General features: G+C 49.6%; 2 protein-coding genes across 2 annotated transcripts in view; both read left to right on the forward strand.

The window, feature by feature from the left end:
• Positions 1–5,086: 5,086 nt before the first annotated feature.
• Positions 5,087–14,538, forward strand: LOC139351125 (FH2 domain-containing protein 1-like). Its single transcript, XM_070992854.1, has 13 exons — positions 5,087–5,578; positions 5,757–5,927; positions 6,185–6,246; positions 7,290–7,392; positions 7,477–7,562; positions 8,049–8,149; positions 8,816–8,886; positions 9,333–9,440; positions 9,557–9,627; positions 9,768–9,885; positions 10,379–10,543; positions 10,843–10,938; positions 11,026–14,538. The coding sequence occupies exons 1-13, from the start codon at positions 5,273–5,275 to the stop codon at positions 13,477–13,479; spliced, it is 3,912 nt and encodes a 1,303-aa protein (XP_070848955.1). The 5' UTR covers positions 5,087–5,272; the 3' UTR covers positions 13,480–14,538.
• A 1,700-nt stretch (positions 14,539–16,238) lies between these two features.
• The window catches only part of LOC139351129 (F-box/WD repeat-containing protein 7-like), a 25,713-nt gene continuing 24,042 nt past the window's right edge, over positions 16,239–17,909 (forward strand). Inside the window, exon 1 of the mRNA XM_070992858.1 lies at positions 16,239–16,784. Coding sequence (XP_070848959.1) covers positions 16,239–16,784 — 546 coding nt within the window. The remainder of the gene's footprint in view (positions 16,785–17,909) is intronic.

The following is a 17,909-nucleotide window of genomic DNA, read 5'->3' on the forward strand; positions in this document are numbered from 1 at the left end:
CAGCGTTTGGTTCCAGGACGTCCTTTGTGCTTCAGCACTCGCTTCTGAAAATTAAAATCGATTGTTTTTCAGTTTCTAATCAATAATTGAGACAATAAGGAAAGAACCTGTCAAAAGGCTTCACAACAGCTTGTTTTCAGCTCCTCAGAAATTCAACACTTTAACTGAAATACAAAGATTCCTCACGATCGATCGATCGATCAGTGGAGAAAACGATCGGCTGATGATCAGGGTGAGCTCCGCCTCCGTCTCACCTGCAGGAAGTCCAGGACATGGTCAAACGGGACGGCGATGGCGGGTTGACCTCAGCGTCGACCGCCGACGTGCCGCCGGTCACCTGCTGTGAGTCACTGCAGGGCGTCGGCCATATTTAGTCCTGCGCGTGTGTGTGTGCCCTCCCTTGTCCTCAGGGTGTGCGTGTGCCCTCCCTTGTCCTCAGGGTGTGTGTGTGTCCTCCCTTGTCCTCAGGGTGTGTGTGTGTGTGTGTGTGTGTGTGTGTGTGTGTGTGTGTGTGTGACAGGAGAGGTCAAATGAATTTGTACTGTAAATATTTGTCTATGCATTATTTCTCCAACAGGTTTGCAGAGAGTGTGTGTGTGTGTGTGTGTGTGTGTGTGTGTGTGTGTGTGTGTGTGTGTGTGTGTGTGTGTGTGTGTGTGTGTGTGTGTGTGTGTGTGTGTGTGTGTGGGGGTTAAAGTACTTGTATGTAAAAGTCCAGACGTTAGCTTTGTTAAATCTCGGACACACACAGAAACATGGACGTGATCGGCGGCTCGAGCTGATTTGATCATGACTGTAATCTGATTACTGATCAGTGATTTTCCATTTGAACGCACTTTTGGTTGGAGCTCCTGACGTTCGCTCACGCAGACGGACTCAAACGAGGCTTCGTTCAGTTTCTTTTGCTGAATTTGGAGAAATTAGCTTAAAATGTGTGCTACCCATTGGCCTCTGTAGCTTAACGACGTCCAGCCAATCACGGCAGCTGAAGCAGAGCTGTGGTGCGAACAGGAAGCTTCCTGTCTCACCTGTCACAGTTTACCTGCCTGCGTGAGGACATGCTGTCTCTAATTGACCTGCAGACAAAGCGCAGCCATCCTGTCCAACCTGCTCTGAGCTTATTATCCAGCGGCAGGCTGCTCTCTGATTGTTGCTCCATAATGGAGGGGCGCAGCCGTCGGCTCGCTTTGCACGCCGCTCGTCTGCACTGTGACGCTGCCGGCGGCTTGTCGGGATAATCATTAGAGGACGTCTTCACGGCGGATCAGAGCTTTTCACGCAGCGTCGCTGTCGGTTACTCATTCGCTCGGCCTGGTTTGTCCTTCTCGAGCCGTCGCCTCGTTTCCAGCGTGGAGGCGAGGCGTCTCTCCCTCGCCGTCAGGATTGAGGTCGGGGCCGCCGCCGTGGGAACGTGGAGCGAAGGCGAGGGACGGATGTGCGCAGGATCCTAACTGGGTCGGCCGAGAGAATCGGAGCAGAGAGTCGGACCGTCGCGGCAGATTTCCCAGCATGCATTTCAAGCCGTGTCTCACAAAGGTGTTGTCGCCAGGTGAAAGTCGTCACGGCGTCTGGAGGTGAAAACTCATGAGCCAGTCAGGTTTCACGTAAATCTCATTGAGGTGAGGAGCTTTCTGTTGAAGGAAGAAGTACTCACTGAAGTAAAAGTACAATAAAAGGTAAAAGTACTCTCTGGAGGATTCATCCTCCGGGAACTGCGAACATCTGAACTGTCAGTAAAAGTCCTGCATTCGTAGTAATATTGTAATATTGACAGTTGAACCGCTCATCATAGCAGTACTAGTACTTGTTATAGTAGCATTAGCAGTAGTAGAACTAAAAAGTAGTACAGTAGCAGTTGTACTGTGACTGTTGGTAGTAGTAGTAGTAGCCATGGTAGTGAAAAAGGAAAAACACAGTAGCAATAGTAGTATTAGTAGTACTACTTATAGTACTAGTGATGAAGTTTTCAAACCTTCAATTATCTGACTCCTCATCAAGCCGTGACCTCGTTAACCAATCAGAATCCTTCGTGTGAACCGGGTCAGCCGTTTGGCCCTGGTCTATTTTTACATTCCGAGTCGTGTGATTGGACGTCGGCGATGATGTCACGGTCACTCGAGTTTAAACGGCCCTCAAAGAGAGAGAGAGAGAGAGAGACCGAAGCTTTTGTTGCTGAGAGGCTTTGAAGATGAGACAGAAAACAACATGGAGGCCGAGACATGAGAGGACGCCATCAGGGAGCGTTCAGGAGCGAGTGTTTAATATTAATGCTCTGACCCACACACACACACACTAAGACACACACACAAGCTAACACATACGCTAACACACACTGTGACCCCGATTTTGTTGTCTGACAAGTAAACAAACCGTCATTGTTTGTAACCCGGTCTGTTACCACGACAATCAGTAGCACTCTGACTGGTTGCCACGGTAGCGCATGGCAGCCTTACTCCCTGGCATCTGCACCACACACACACGCACACGTGCACACACGCACACGTGCACACACGCACATGCACACACAGTCCTCTTGCATTCACTCTGCAGGGAGAGAACGATGCACCAAACTCCATTACAAATTCTGTCAATTTAGTGTTTTCATTTGTGTTTAGCTAATGCATCAAACCTGTAACGTTAGCTCAGATACTTTCTGAAGTACGAGCTTGTTCTGGTAAATTCAGCTCAACAAAGTCATCAAGTGATATTTGTTTTAATGGAGAAGCAGATGAGCTGAGTCACAGCTTGTTATCAAAGTTAGTACAAAGAACAGTGAAAGAGACTAAACCAACACAAAAATAAAAATATAGTAATCTCTGTTTCTTGCATTTTAAGCATTTTGTTTATTGCGTGGTGAAAGGAGCCTTTTCCACTGAATTAACATTTAACTGATACTGAAAAATCTCATGAAAGTACAATTTTACCACCTTTCCTTCCGCCTCTGTGTAGTTTTTGACTTACAGAAAAAGCAGAGCGAGGATCAGGCCCACAGGTCATCATGAAACACCAATTAACCCAACATTTGAACTGAAAAGCTTCATTGGATGATAAACGACCCAGGAAGGAAGGTGGAGATGTAACCGCTGGTTTTCTGGATCACAGATGAGCCGAATTCCTCAGCAGAGTGTTTAATGTTTGATTTCACGTCTGACTGATCGTTAACTTTTGCCCAAAAGTGAGGCATCATTAAATCACTGCTTTTTTAAATGGAGTTTGGTTGCGACACTTTCTCCAAATAAATAACTGGATCAGCAGTAATTAGGTCAGAACCAGAATGTGTTCCTGCAGCGACCCACTACTGCGCACGCACACACACACACACACACACACACACACACACACACACACACACACATTGTTAGCATGATTAAGTTGGAAGTTTGACGGAAGAAATCGGGCGATTGGCGATGTGGGATTAAGTTATGTAACACACTCATCTTTAATTTAGCAGGAAGTGTGTATCTTGGTCGACATGTATCCAGAACTTCACACAGGGGAGTGCATGTGTGTGTGCATGTGTGTGTGTGTGTTTAATAATTTAACAGTGCAGAGATGTGTGGACTTTGTGGTTCAGGTCCGCGTGTGGGGTGGAGCAAGCAAAGAAGAAGAGCAGGTATCAGGAGGAAGATTAACTGTTGTTTTTATTGTCAGTTAGATCGTCAGAGAGACCGCAGAGCAGAACGAGAGCCGGTAGGAACATGTCAGTGAGTGCAGGGCGGACGGACGGACGGACGGACGGACGGACGGACGGACGGACGGACGGACGGACGGACGGACGGACGGACGGACGGACGGACGGACGGCTTTGAAACGTCGTCCTTGGAGTCTGTAGTCTGACAGATGAAAGCCATGCTAGCAGCTCTATACGGCTGTGCTTCAGCTAAATGCTAACATAGCCCACATGCTCACAATGACAGATACTAGCATGTTAAGAGGCGTTTAGCGTGTTCACCGTCTTAGCCTGACATGTTAGCTAACATGTCTTTAACAAAGGTTAAAGGTTAAGGTAGGATTCATCCTCTGGGACCATGATCTCTGTACAAAGCTTGGCCCGTGCAGAGGGTTTTGAGATGTTTCAGTCTGGACTGAAGGGATGGACCACCGGCCAACGCGTCACCCCTGGAGCCGCTAACGTGGTTAGCGATCGTTAGCTAAAGACCTCAGAGCTTCTTAAAGAGCAAAAGTGTGATCAGGATGGAAGTTCTTTGGATGTTTTTAGACCTTTTTAGACTAAACAGTCATGATGACCAGAGCACAAGCACACAGATAGTCTGACCGAACGAGAACCGGCTGAGGGCTGGTGCTTCAGGACGTCAGGGTGTGTGTGTTCGATGCTCCTCTGAAACAGATCAGCGCTGAACGTTTTCTTTCTCCTGCAGTGAAACGTTCAACACCTGAAGTGAAAGCAGGAACGCCAACAACAGCCAACAGCTGCTGGCGTCACATTCAGGTGAGACTCGTGATGTTTGAGGAGCAGGTGTGAAGGTGTGTGTGTGTGTGTGTGTGTGTGTGTGTGTGTGTGTGTGTGTGTGTGTGTGTGTGTGTGTGTGTGTGTGTGTGTGTGTGTGTGTGTGTGTGTGTGTGTGTGTGTTGTGTGTGTGTGTGTGTGTGTGTTTGTGTGTGTGTGAGAGAGAGGAGGACGATGATGAAGAAAGTTCAGGCTGGAGAAAACAAACACATCGAGAGAAAAGAGTCAACAGCGGCGCACACGCACCACACAAAGAGCAAATATTACGTAAAGTAGCTTTTGTTTAATTAACGTTCATTTGATGACTTTTTAAAGCCACACACGCACATTTACACACACACACGAGTCACATGACCGTCATGGCGGCGCCCAGCTGGATTCTTCTGCGTCGTTCGTCTCTCTGTTCATTTAGCTCAAAGACACAGATGAAATTTGACTTTTAGTCAGTGGAGGACAGAAGACAAATGAACCAGTCGAGCTTCAGAGCTGCTGCTCGGCAGGTTTGTCGCTTCCTCCTCTTCCTCCATGCTAAGCTAAGCTAAGCTAAGCTAACCGGCTGCAGCTTCATGTCTCCTTTAAGTTTTTCGTTTCTTTTTTTTTTTTTTTATTTCTCTCCAGCTCTCTCATCTCACCTGTGGATCTGACCCTTGACCTGTCACCGACCTCCAATGTTCCTAAAGTGATGACCCATCTTCATCATCCTCACCGCACCCCTCGCCATGGTCACCTGCGGGTGTGGTGACCGACCTGTCCGCCACCAATCCCTCCGCTTCCCCTGTCCGCTCCCGTCCAATCGGCCGCGGGATGCACGTGATGGGCAGCGTCTCCCCGGCCAATGAGAGGGAGGGTTTCTCCCTCCAGGAGGAGGGCGTGGCCTTCGCCATGCCGATGTCTCCTCCTCGTCCTCAGTCGGGATTCTCTGATATCGAGGGCAACCGGGCCAGACCGCCACCCCCTGCTCCCCCTCCTCCCCCTCCTCCCCCACCTCCTCCTCCTCCCCCTCCTGCCCCCATGCCACCCCTGCTTCCAGGCCTGGGGGACCCTGCAGGTGGCCTGAGGAAGAAGAAGAGGGTGAGGAGTTTCTTCTGGAAAACGATACCAGAGGATCAGGTAGAGTCTCAACTCTGCATCACAGAGTCACACTGTTATTATATTAAAGCTTCGTATTTATGTGTGTGTGTGTGTGTGTGTGCGTGTGTGTGTGCGTGTGTGTGTGTGTGTGTGTGTGTGTGTGTGTGTGTGTGTGTGTGTGTGTGTGTGTGTGCGCGCCTGCCCACGTGTCCCTCAGGTGAAGGGGCGGGCCAACCTGTGGACTCAGGGCCGAGTGCAGCAGCAGTACGAGATTGACGTCCGTGCCATCGAGGAGCTGTTTGGTCAGAACGACTGTCAATCAAAGGCCAAGTCCATGCCCACCAGGGGAGGGAAGACCAGGAGCTCGTTCAGAGAGACCAAAGAGGAGGTGTGTGTGTGTGTGTGTGTGTGTGTGTGTGTGTGTGTGTGTGTATGTGTGTGTGTGTGTGTGTGCATGAGTGATGCAGGGTTGTGTGTTCTGCTGTTTGTTGAAGGTGTGTGGACAGTTTCCAGCTGGGCTCTGACCTCTCTCCCTCCATCCTTCCTCTCTCTCTCTCTCTCTCTCTCTCTCTCTCTCCCTCCCCCCCCCCCCCCCCCCCTCCTCCCCCCTCCCTCGCTCTCTCTGGGTCCATGTCTCTCGACCAGGTCTCCATCCTGGACTCGAAGCGTGGGATGAACATTGGGATTTTCCTCAAACAGTTCAAGAGGTAAATGTCATTCTCACCTGTGCAGATTTCCCATCATTCCCTGAACCACTGAAGTCACTAAAATTCCCTGAAAACAGCCAAAACCAGCACCGTGGTAACCGCTTATCTTAGCTTAGCTTATCTTAGCTTAGCATAAAGACTGGAAACAGCTGTGGTTTTCACAGACGCGCTGTGTGAGCTTTACAGGTGCTAGCTGTTTCCACCTGTTTCCATTGTTTGTGCTAAGCTAAAGTCGAGCCAGGCTCAGCTGTTGTTGCCTCGAGTCGTCTGACTGTCCCCTCTCTGCTCGCTGCTCGTTGGCCAGCGGAGGTTCATACCTGCGTCAGCGACCACCTGACGGAGTCGATCAGCTGTGATGAGCATGCGGTTGGTGTCACTTGCGTGTCAGCGAGTGCAGCAGATCTCCTCCATGACAGGCAGGGACAGAGGGTGTGTGTGTGTCCTCGCCCTCATCCAGGGGTGTTATGGGTAAACAGATGTGGTGATGCTGGCATGCTGTGAAGCAGTGCAGGCAGAGACGCTCGAGACATGTGACGGAGTCCATCAGAGGGACAAGGCGATGGACCTGACCAGGAGCCGTCCATGAAAAGACGTCAATAATACGTGTGTTAAAGAAGAATACAAAGAGACACAAAATGACCACAGAACAGAAACAGAGGGACAGAAAACACCGTCAGAGGACGCAGCCTGTTGTCTCATGACCTGTCCTGTCCTCGCTGAGTGCGAGTCCACAGACAGACCAGGTTTGGTTGAGTAACACCTCAGAGTCCTGAATGTGTTCAGCTCATGTTGACGGCATCGCTGAGTGTTTCCAAACACGCTGAGGGACATACAGGCATGAGGGACGGACGGGTCATGGAACATGTGTCAGAGACTGCCCCCATAATACGTCGTCTGTGGACGCGTGAACTCACGGTGATGGAATATTTCCCATGGTGCACTTTTCTGTAGCTTTAAACGACTAATATGAGCGTGTGATGAGCATGTGGGACACTGTGGGACACTGAGGGACACATTAAATGGAAAATCTCTTCCTCCTCTAGGACCAATCAGGCGATAGTGGACGATATTCGCCACGGCAACAGTGAGCCTTACGGGGCGGAGCCTCTGAGAGAGCTGCTGAAGCTGCTGCCAGAGACAGAGGAGGTGATGCACATGCACACGCACACGCACACGCACACGCACATGCACACGCACGCACTTCTTCTTCATGGGTTTCCTCTCCTGCAGGTGAAGAAGCTGAAGTCGTACCGCGGAGACGTCTCTAAGCTCTCATTGGCCGATTCCTTCGTGTACCTGCTGATTCAGCTGCCCAGGTGAGACGCTCACCTTTGACCTTTGAGCAGAGCCTAGCCGAGAACACAAGAATCAGACGCAACCACGAGATTTAAGATTAAATCAAAGCCAGGACAGGTTTTCAGTTAGAGATAAGATAAGATAAGATAAGATAAGATAAGATAAGATAAGATAAGATAAGATAAGATGATCCCACTCTGGGGACATGAAGTCGTTACAGACAGAAAGCAAAGACTAAAGAGGTGAAAGCAGCTGCTGAGGCTCCTCTTTCTGCTGACGACGTGACGCCTGAGGGCTGATGGGAAATGTGCTCTTAATTTGGAGAAGCATTAGTGACTAATGGTCCCAGCATGCACTTTGGGTTTCCATCGTTGTTGTTGGGGCTTCATGTGCGCATGGACGGCGTGGGAGGGAGAGAGCGAGGCGCCTCTTCGTCCTCGCGTGTGCTCCTCTTCGTCGCGCTCATGCGAGATGTGGATTATTTATTGATTTCTGTCCGTCCGCAGTTACTCAGTCCGCATCGAGTCCATGCTGCTGAAGGAGGAGTTTCCTGCCGTGTGTGAAGCCATGAGACGAGACATTAAGGTCCTTCGCACGGCCGCCAAAGGTAACCAATCAGTGCGCAGAACACGGCGGCACACGATGCGGATTCACGCGCCGCTGAAAACAGACGTTTTTTAAAGAAAAAATAAACTGCAGCAGCTGCTCTGATTTCAGAGTTTTCCATAAATCTTAATTCTACATCAATCTGACCAATCAAAATAGCTCTCTATGTAAAAGTGTGTGTAAATCTTTCCACGATAACAAAAATACAGAAAAACAGAAAAACGTTCAGTTTCAGTCGTTTTCAGTTCGCTGTTTTGTCTCCACGTTTGGAAAAGATGATTCAGTGAAACGTCTCACACCTGCACTATTTTCAGCAGAGTGTGTGTGAAGGTGATAACTGCCTGAGCTGTGAACTCACACACACACACACACGCACACGCACACGCACACTCACACACACTCAGGGATGTGTGGATTAGAAGCTCCTCTTTTCTTCTTTCATTGTGTGTTTTCCGCTTTGTGTTTGTTTCTCTGAGCTTCTTCTTCTTTTTCTTCTTCTTCTTCTTCTTTTGTTTCTTCTTCTTCTTCTTCTTCTTCTTCTTCTTCCTCCTCTTCCTCTTCTTCGCTGCCTCCTCTGTCGTCTGAAGCCGCTGATGTTTGTTTGTTTGTTTGTGTGTTTGCGTTTCCTTTGTGCACTGATGCCAATAAAGACTTCCTCTTCCTGCAGAGTTGATGTGCTGCGAGGAGCTCCACGCTGTTCTCCACCTGGTGCTGCAGGCCGGAAACATCCTCAACGCTGTGAGTGAAGGCGCTGCTGCGCTCATGAATAATGAGGCAGGAAACGGGGGGGGGGGGGGCGTAGAAGGATGGACCGCCGGCTGCTCCGTGAACGCTGCTTTTCCTTTAACTTCCTGTCGAATCCAACTCCTCACTAAGATGTTTAAACTGACCTCCTTTAGCCCAAATTCAGCCTCATGTTTGCTCTCTTGTGGAACGTCGGGATCTCCACTCTGATTTTAAATAAAGTTCTGTGGGTTTGAACGGTTTGTGGCCGAGCTCGTCGCACAGCAGGAAGCGCTCGAGTAACTGAAGTTATACTCCAGTAAATGTACTCAGTTACTTTCCACCGCTGGACACCGTTCACTCACTGCACCCACAGACACACACTGTTACAACTGTTAGTGTAGAGGAGTGTGTGTGTGTGTGTGTGTGTGTGTGTGTGTGTGTGTGTGTGTGTGTTACAGGGAGGTTACGCAGGAAACGCCGTTGGCTTCAAGCTGTCGTCTCTTCTGTCTCTGGCCGACACCAAAGCCAACAAACCGGGCATGAACCTGCTGCACTTTGTCGCTCTGGTCAGTAACTGTGTGTGTGTGTGTGTGTGTGTGTGTGTGTGTGTGTGTGTGTGTGTGTGTGTGTTTAAGAAATTGAAAATTGCAGATACAAAAACAGATTTGTCTTTTTCCTTCAGGAAGCCCAGAAAAAAGACGAGAAGCTGCTGGAGTTTCCTCTGAAGTTGGGTCACGTGCAGCCTGCAGCCAGGTCAGACACCATATTCTCATCAACACGTCAGACTACATTTCCCATCAGCCCCCGTCACACATATGAATTTCAGCTACTGTAATAAAAGAAAAACGGTGTGAATATTACAGGAATAGACTGACGAGACTTTTCTTTGGCAGGATCTCCATGGAAACGCTGGACGCTGACCTGCAGTGGCTGACGTCTCGCACGCGCTCAGTAGAGGAAAACGTCCAGAGAGACACGGAGCTGCTGCAGCAGCTGGACGACTTCCTGCAGGTAACACACACACACACACACACACACACACACACACACACACACACACACACACACACACACACACACACACACACACTCGGCGCATGTCCAACGTTTCACTGAGGAGAACGTGTTGTTTCGTGTGCTTTAAAGGGATACCTCTACATTTTGGGAATAACAGTTATGCACTTTTAATTGGTCCCGCGTGTCTGTAGGATAAATATGATGCTACAGCCAGCAGCCGTTAGCTTAGCTTAGCATAAAAACATAAAACCGGGGAAACAGCGAGTCTGGCTCTGACCAAAGTTCAAACATCCACCGTGTTGGGCTCAGACGACACCATACCCCAAAAATGTGTGTGATTGGTCGAGGAGTAACTTTTAGTCTGTCGTGCCTCTCAGCTGATCAGACCCAGTGATCGTCCTAACAGACATCCTGTGATCTGAGTCCAGCACGTCTCACGTCTTTGCGTCTTTGTCACGTGTTTCTGTGTTTCGTCTCGCCGTCGCAGTCGGCCACCTCGTCTCTGTGCTCGCTGCGCAGCGGTCGGCAGCTGCTGAGGAAGGAAGGCAGCGAGCTGATCGACTTCTTCTGCGAAGACAGAGAAACGTTCCGACTGGACGACTGCTTCAGCATCTTCAGCACCTTCTGCTCCAGGTTCACCGCTGCTGTCAAGGTATGCACACACATACACACAGGTTCATACACACAGTTACACACAAACAACAACACACACTGGATAAGGTATTCAGATCCTGTACTAATACCACATTTTCAAAATAGTAATTTTACTGAAAATGTTACCAAAGTAAAAGTATGTAAGTACCACTGGCAGTTGCTATTTCTACAGCGGAGTCCCTTTCATGAACTCCAGGTGGACTTCTGCTGCCACCTGGTGGTCAAATGGAGCAGCAGCAGTGAAATAATGGTCGTGGAGAAATTATATAAATCTCTCTCTTGTCTTTCTTTCTGAAGGAGAACATGGAGAGGGAGGCAAAGGAGGCAGGCCGTCGCCGGCGGATACAGGAGCTGGAGGAGCAGAAGAGACACTCCTGGGCGGGGGGTGAGGAGGTGGGAGGACGCACAGAACCAAACGCTGAAACATGAAGCACACAAACTGCTTCACTGACTAAATGCTGCTGTCTGATTGCGTTGTAGGTGGCCGGAGCGTTCGGGTTGCGCTGCAGCAGCGAGACAGACATGTCAGCTGCCATGTCACGACACGACGACGCCGGGCTGCTGCTGGAGCTTCTGACCCCTAAGTCCCGCCCCCGATCGCCCCTGAACAACTCCCACAATTCTCTGGGACGCTCGGGGAGCTTACGCCGCTCCCGAAACTCTCCGTCCAGCTCGCCGTCTCTGGCTGCTGAGCGCGAACTGAGCATGCTTCTCGGGATGGCGACCCCTGAACACAAGGTGGGCGAGCAGAGAGGAGAAGGTGAGCGAAGGGCAGCTTCTTCGTCATCCTCACCTGAACCCAGGATGAGAAGTCCAGGACTCTCCCCTCGACCACAGAGGGTCACTACATGCAGCTTCCCAGAAAACCAGCAGCCTCAAGCGGGCCAGGGGGCACCGCAAACCCGCTCCTCACCTCCTAAAACCTCTTTGAGCGCACAAAACACAACCCATACAACCTCCGCTTACCTCAGCTGTGATGCTACCCAGATTCACTTCAGCGCCATCAATCCCACAAATGAAGTTACAGTCAAACCTACCTCTGATCCAAACCAGCAATCCGACCACAACAACAACGACAACGATCGACTCGACCTGGGTTTTAGCAACCAGGGGACGCTTTCAGACCACCAGTGTGGTTTGAGGGGGGAGCTAGCTGGAGTGAGCAAAGCTGCAGGGAACATGTCTGTGATGGTAGAGAAATGCACGCTGGTGTCTGAGCTGAAAGCTTTTGACAAGGTCACCGCCCGGACCGGTCGCCTCCCTGGACGTCACCGGGACGATGTGGTCATCACAGATTTAGAACAAGAGGGAGTGGACAAGTCCCAAGTCCAGATGAAGCAGAATAACTCCCAGATTGGGAACACAGAAAAAACTGAGACAAACTCTTCCTCGTCACGCAGAGAGGAAGAGGAGGGACGAGAGGACAAGGTGATCGTCTGGTGTGTGACAGGTGTGTGCGAGGCAGCCGGCGAGCTCACACACTCTGACAACACAAACGCACAAACTGAGAAGGATTCATGTAGAAGCGACAATCAGAGAGGAAGCCAGCAAACTTCCTCTACCCCAGCCAATAGCACGCCTTCAGAACCTCAACCAGCCAATGAGAAGCCAGTGCCTGTACCCATCAGCAGCCAACCGGTGCCTGTCTCCCGCTGTGATGATCCATCACATCCTGTCTCCTCCCCCAGGTGGTGCCCAGTAGACCCGGCATCAGCCAATGAAGGGTCTGCTCTCACTGCAGGTGCCTCAGAGGACGATAAAGAAACAGCCAATGAAGAGGAAGATTCAGAGGGCTCCACCAATGAGAAGAGAGAAATGGAGATTGTTCCAGAACAATCAGCAGATGAAGGGAGCAGAAATGAAACTGCTTCCTGTCACACAACCAATGAAAATACAGGAACAGCTTTGTCCACTAATGGAAAAGCAGAGCTGGGACCTTCGTCCAAACCGTCCACCAGGAGCCTCCCTACCTCGAAAACTCGGCCCGCTGGGATGAAAACCGCAACCCCAAACGCCCCCTCTGCTACCAGCAAAAGCAAACCTGTCCGCACCCTCACCAGCTCTGAGAACCAGGGCATGAGGCGGGTCGTGCCCATCTCCAGAGCCAGCAGAGGTGCTCCGTCCCTGGGAAAACGTCCTGAAAAGCCACCTGGCAACGTCCGGGGATCCTCCAGCACGGCGGCGCCTGCCATTGTGACCGTCTCCAACCTCAGCAGCAACTCCGTCCGACGAGGAGAGAGGCCCTCGACTGCTCCTTCATCCCGACGCTCCAGCATCAACAGGATCCCGGACGGCAAGGATTCAAAGGGCCAGAAGGTTCCAGGTCCTCAGGCTTCTGCCCGAAAGCAGAACCAGGACTTGCAGAGGAAACCGTCCATCCGAAAGCCTGTAACGAAGCCCAACCTCCAGCTGGAGGAGAAGATATGTCGCTCCACACTGCGGGCGCTCAATCAAGGAGGTGGAGGAGGAGGAGGCAGCGTCAGTGCCCCCGTAACTCCTTTGCACAAAGGCAGTGCTCCCTCATCATCGCCATCATCGCTTCCAGGTTTCGCCCGAAGTACTGCCTCCTCTTCTTTCAGACGAACCCACACAACCCTTGCACCTCCCCACTCTCCCCACACTGGCGTAGACTCCTCCCCTAAATCCTCCTCAAAGACCACCTCCTCCTCCATCGCCCCTCCTGGCACCTCCTCGCCTTTGACCCGGACAGGCTCGTTGAGAGTCTCCGCCACCTCCAGATCCTCAGGTCTCCTCAACCCGTCCTCCTCTTCCCCGCTGAGGAGGTCTCAGAGCATCAGGACACCTCCTCGCTCACCACTTCATGACTCACTGGTTCCCCCTAAAGGCCACCGGCGGAATGACAGCAGCACCTTCTCCGACAAGTCAGCTCACTCTAGAGACTCGAGCAAGGCCACCAGGCCGAGCTGGAGATAACAGGAGAGATCTGAGGCTGCATTCCAACATGAAGTCTAAGCAGTTTCTCCCACTCCGTCCTTCTTTAGAGGAGGTGGAGTCAAACGGAAACGTTCAAAGATGAAGTGCAGACTCCTGTTTATGTAGGAAGAAAGGATGCACTCCTGAGCAAAAGAAGTGTAGCTGGAGAAATTAAGGAGGTTACATTCCAATATGAAGCGCTGACGCATCATTCCAATATAGAGATTAATTATCTCCTATGCATCCAAACTGAAAGCATGCTGGTGGAGAAAGGATGCATTCCATTTGAAAGCACTACGTTACAAACGCCGTTCACTTCGGTCTGTAATGTGTTCATGATGTGCCCTTAAAAAACCACCGAGGCTGCATTCCATTTTAAACACTTTGCCTCTCGAAGCAGAATATAAACCCGAGCCTCGCGTCTGTGTCAGTGATGCATTGACGCCCATTGATGCAGCATGAAGTTCAGAAACAGTCACAAAGCAACAGTCAGTAAGTCCAAGCACAAATCAGTCCTGCAGCCTTCCACCACCACCCTTTTCACCGGAAAATGAAGGAAAGAAATAAATGTCTGCAAACAGTTAAGATTTTTTAAAAACTGTAATTTCGGCCGTGTTTCTGCGACGTGCCTGAATCCCAGCTGAGTGTTTCCTGATTAAATGCCTTTATTTGACGTTGTTAGCGCCTTTTTGATCCTGCACCTTTAACTTCACTGACCAAGCTGAGGAATCTCTGTACATCAGGCCTGATTAAATTATATCATTATAATTAGAATTGCTCTTGTATTTCTTAAAAATTAGATTGCTAAAATCACTGAAAATCTTGATTAAAAATCATCGTTTAAACAGAGCGTTTAGTTTAGACGAGGAGATTCAAAGTGTCTCTGATTCAAACCAACAGTGTCGACTCGCTGGGAAAAGTCTGCAGTGCCAAGTTCGTCCATACGAGGATATTTGTGTGTTCATGTATCTCTATTTATGTATATATGAAGTTAATATTTGATATATATAATCTATCTACTAATTAATAAAGTATTATTCCTCCAACACACTGCACTGTTTCTGTTCACCAGAGCTCATTCACAAACTGTGTACAAATACTTTGTCTTTTATCCTCTGCCGTGTTTCTTTTACCTGAATTGATACCTGGATTAGTTCATCCAATCAGAGAGCAGCTGTCTGAACATGTTAAGTGGTAAACATGATATACCTGCTGAACACTATGTTAGACAGGACAAGACAAACAAAAGGCAAATCAGGAGAAAACACACAAAAAACACAGAAGTTAGCACAACAGGTGAAAATCCAGCCCAAAATCAACATAGAAAATGACTCTGAGTCTTTTGATTTGTGGAAACACAAAGCATCAGATGGACTCAGCTGTATTTTTACTGCTGTTTGTGTTCATGCTTTAGCATCATACCATCATTTAAAGTAAAATGTTTTACAAGTATTGCCATTAAAATTTGATTATTATTTCGGTATGAATTAACAATAATAAAGCATTTATAAAGCATTGTCATTATTAAAAGTAGTGAACTAAAAATTAAATGTAAAATAAGAAAAAAAAAAAGGTTTTGCTCAAAAATCATGAAGTGGCGCATAAAAAGCGCGTCTGACGTCATCAAACCGCGCCAAACAACAAAGCTGCACGTGACAACGGAGTTAGTTTTGTGATGGAAAAAGTACTAAAACACGAAAGTGGGGAGGCGAAGTTAAACATAACGCCGCTTCGGTGGAGTTTGAGCTAAAATACTGAAGAGAAGAAGAGAAGAGACAGACGGAAAAGAGGAGAAGAAGAAGAAGAGAGAAGACGGAGAAACCCCGGCGTTTAAAATTTAAAGTCCGCTCGAGCTGGAGGAGAAAGTCTGTTTTTAAAGGTAAGTCTGAAGTTTACTTTCCAGCTTTTATCTCTGAATCAAGAACATTTAAGACGATTACTGACACTTTCAGACCGATAACTTATAAACAACAGACACCGTAGAAGTACTGCACCGATACTACAGGACATAAAACACCAAGTACGTTAAATACTGTGAGAATACTGCGAGCCTGCAGACAAGCCGAGAGCTCCCGAAGCGACGCCACAGGAAGGAAAAACCTTTCAACAACGCGTGCAGTTCACACTGTGCAGGTCTGTGCGGCCACAGCGTTCAAATCAACTTTATTTACACTGACCGCAGAGGAACAGCAGCCCCCAACAGGTGAGACCACCGTCAGGTCGTTAAAGATGGCAGAAGAAAACAGTCATGATCAGCTGTAATGAGAATATAACGTTTGTTTTAAGTGTGAATCAAAAGTCAGTGAAGAGCATCATTGGTACTAAAACACACACACACACACACACACACACACACACGCACACACACACACACGCACACACACACTCTCCACTTCCTGTGCTGCAGTGAAGGTGTCGCTCTGCTCGCTCTCTGCTGTCGCCTCACACTGTTTGATCCTCACCTGTTTTTCTCTCCACGTCGTAAAGTTTTGTCAGTTTCCTGTAGAGAAGCTGCTGCTGCCTCCTCCTCTTCTTCCTCCTCCCCCTCTTCTTCCTCCTCCTCCTCTTCTTCCTCCTCCTCGTCCTCTAAACACTCAGTGTGTATGAAGCAGAGCCTGCTGGGAGGCGCTACGGAGCGCCAGGAGGTCCAGTGTGCAGCGCTCTTAACGTAAAGTGTCGGCTTCTCGTTAATGTGTCCATGTCTGTCTCGTGTCTTCTCAGGATGCGTCTTTGTACTTCCTCTATGTGAAGCCGCAATGATGGACAAAGAGTGTAAAGAAAGGACGGAGGAAGAGGAGGAGAGGATAGATGGACTGGCAGAGAGAGAAAGAGGAGAGAAGGACGGAAGACTGAACATTCAGTCCAGGAGGACAGAAGAAGAGGAGGAGGAGGAGACAGAAATGATGAAGGCAGGCGCCAAAGACAAAGCACGAAGGGAGCTGATTGGTGGACACACGCCGATCTCCGCCTCCTCCTCCTTCACCTCCTCTCCCTTCCTCTCCTCCTGCCGAGGAGGAGGAGGCGAGGAGGACGGAGAGGACGACGAGGTCAGAGTCGCCATAGTAACCATCGAGGACGAGTCCTGTCCGTCCGAGCCTTTCGGCACCGCCCACCTGGAAATGGCCAATCAGATCGTGCGGACAGAGGACGACCAAAAGGAGAAAGATGGAGGAGAGACGGGAGGAGCTGAGGAGGAGAAGGAAGACGAGGATGAGGAGGATGGAGACAGTGACGGAAGAGAGGAGGAAGAGGAGGAGGAGGAGGACGCAGCGGTGACGTCGCCATCGCTTCACCTGCAGAGCCAGGTAGGACTGAGAGAAACACACTGACAGGAACTTTACTCATACACGAGTACTTCTACTTCTCGCACTTGAAGTACGGCTCAGAGTTCTGTGTTTTGGTTGGCTGACGTTGAGGATGCAGCAGAGGCCTGAGCGTCTGTCTCTGTCCCTGTTTGATCTGTCTCTGTGTGTCTTTGTGAGGACGCTGCAGCTGTCTTTCACTGTGCATTTTATTTTGGACGCGATGTCCTCAGGATTAGCTTTTCGCTATGTTAGCAAGTACTGTGCATGTGTGGAAGCAGGAGGCATTGTGGGTATTTGTGACGGCGGCCTGGTTAAAGTGTCTTCAAACAGACCTTATCAAACCTCAGAGGCTGCGTCAGGAAAGTTTTTGGTCCAGCTCGTAGCCTGCTGGGGTTTGTCTCCACCTGCAGGATGACAGGCGTCATTACACCCTCTGCTCTGAACACGGAGATTAAAGCTGACCGGAGTCTGAGCTGTGGACCCACATCTGCTGGATCTGGGTTTCTTTGTGGTGTTCTGGAGTCCACGTGGACCCAAGACGTCCTCAGTCCTTCATTTATTCTAAATGTTGGTATTAGAAATGAAGCTCCCAGCAGAATTTAAACGAGCCGTGATGAACACATCAAAGCGTCAGTCATTTTAATCCAGTCATACCGTTCATCCTCTCACGCTGAACCATCGCCGAGCTCTGCAGGCCGCCAGCAGGTGGCGACGCCGCACATGTTATCTGCTGTGTGTGTGTGTGTGTGTGTGTGTGTGTGTGTGTGTGTGTGTGTGTGTGTGTGTGTGTGTGTGTGTGTGTGTGTGTCAGCAGAGGCTTTTTTAACACACATACAGAAAACACACCTGGCTCAGTAATGCACAATGTGTTTGTAGCACTCAGGTACCAGCCGATGACATCAGCGTCTGTGTGTGTGTGTGTGTGTGTGTGTGTGTGTGTGTGTGTGTGTGTGTGTGTGTGTGTGTGTGTGTGTGTGTGTGTGTGTGTGTGTGTGTGTGTGGGATTCAGGTGCCATTGTGTCTCCTGTTGTGTCGTCTTTGTAAACAAACTGAACACCAACTGTTGTGTGTGGGGGAGGTTAAGTGTGTGTGTGTGTGTGTGTGTGTGTGTGTGTGTGTGTGTGT

This window comes from Chaetodon trifascialis, chromosome 23 (assembly GCF_039877785.1).
Source record: "Chaetodon trifascialis isolate fChaTrf1 chromosome 23, fChaTrf1.hap1, whole genome shotgun sequence".
Lineage (NCBI taxonomy): Eukaryota > Metazoa > Chordata > Actinopteri > Chaetodontiformes > Chaetodontidae > Chaetodon > Chaetodon trifascialis.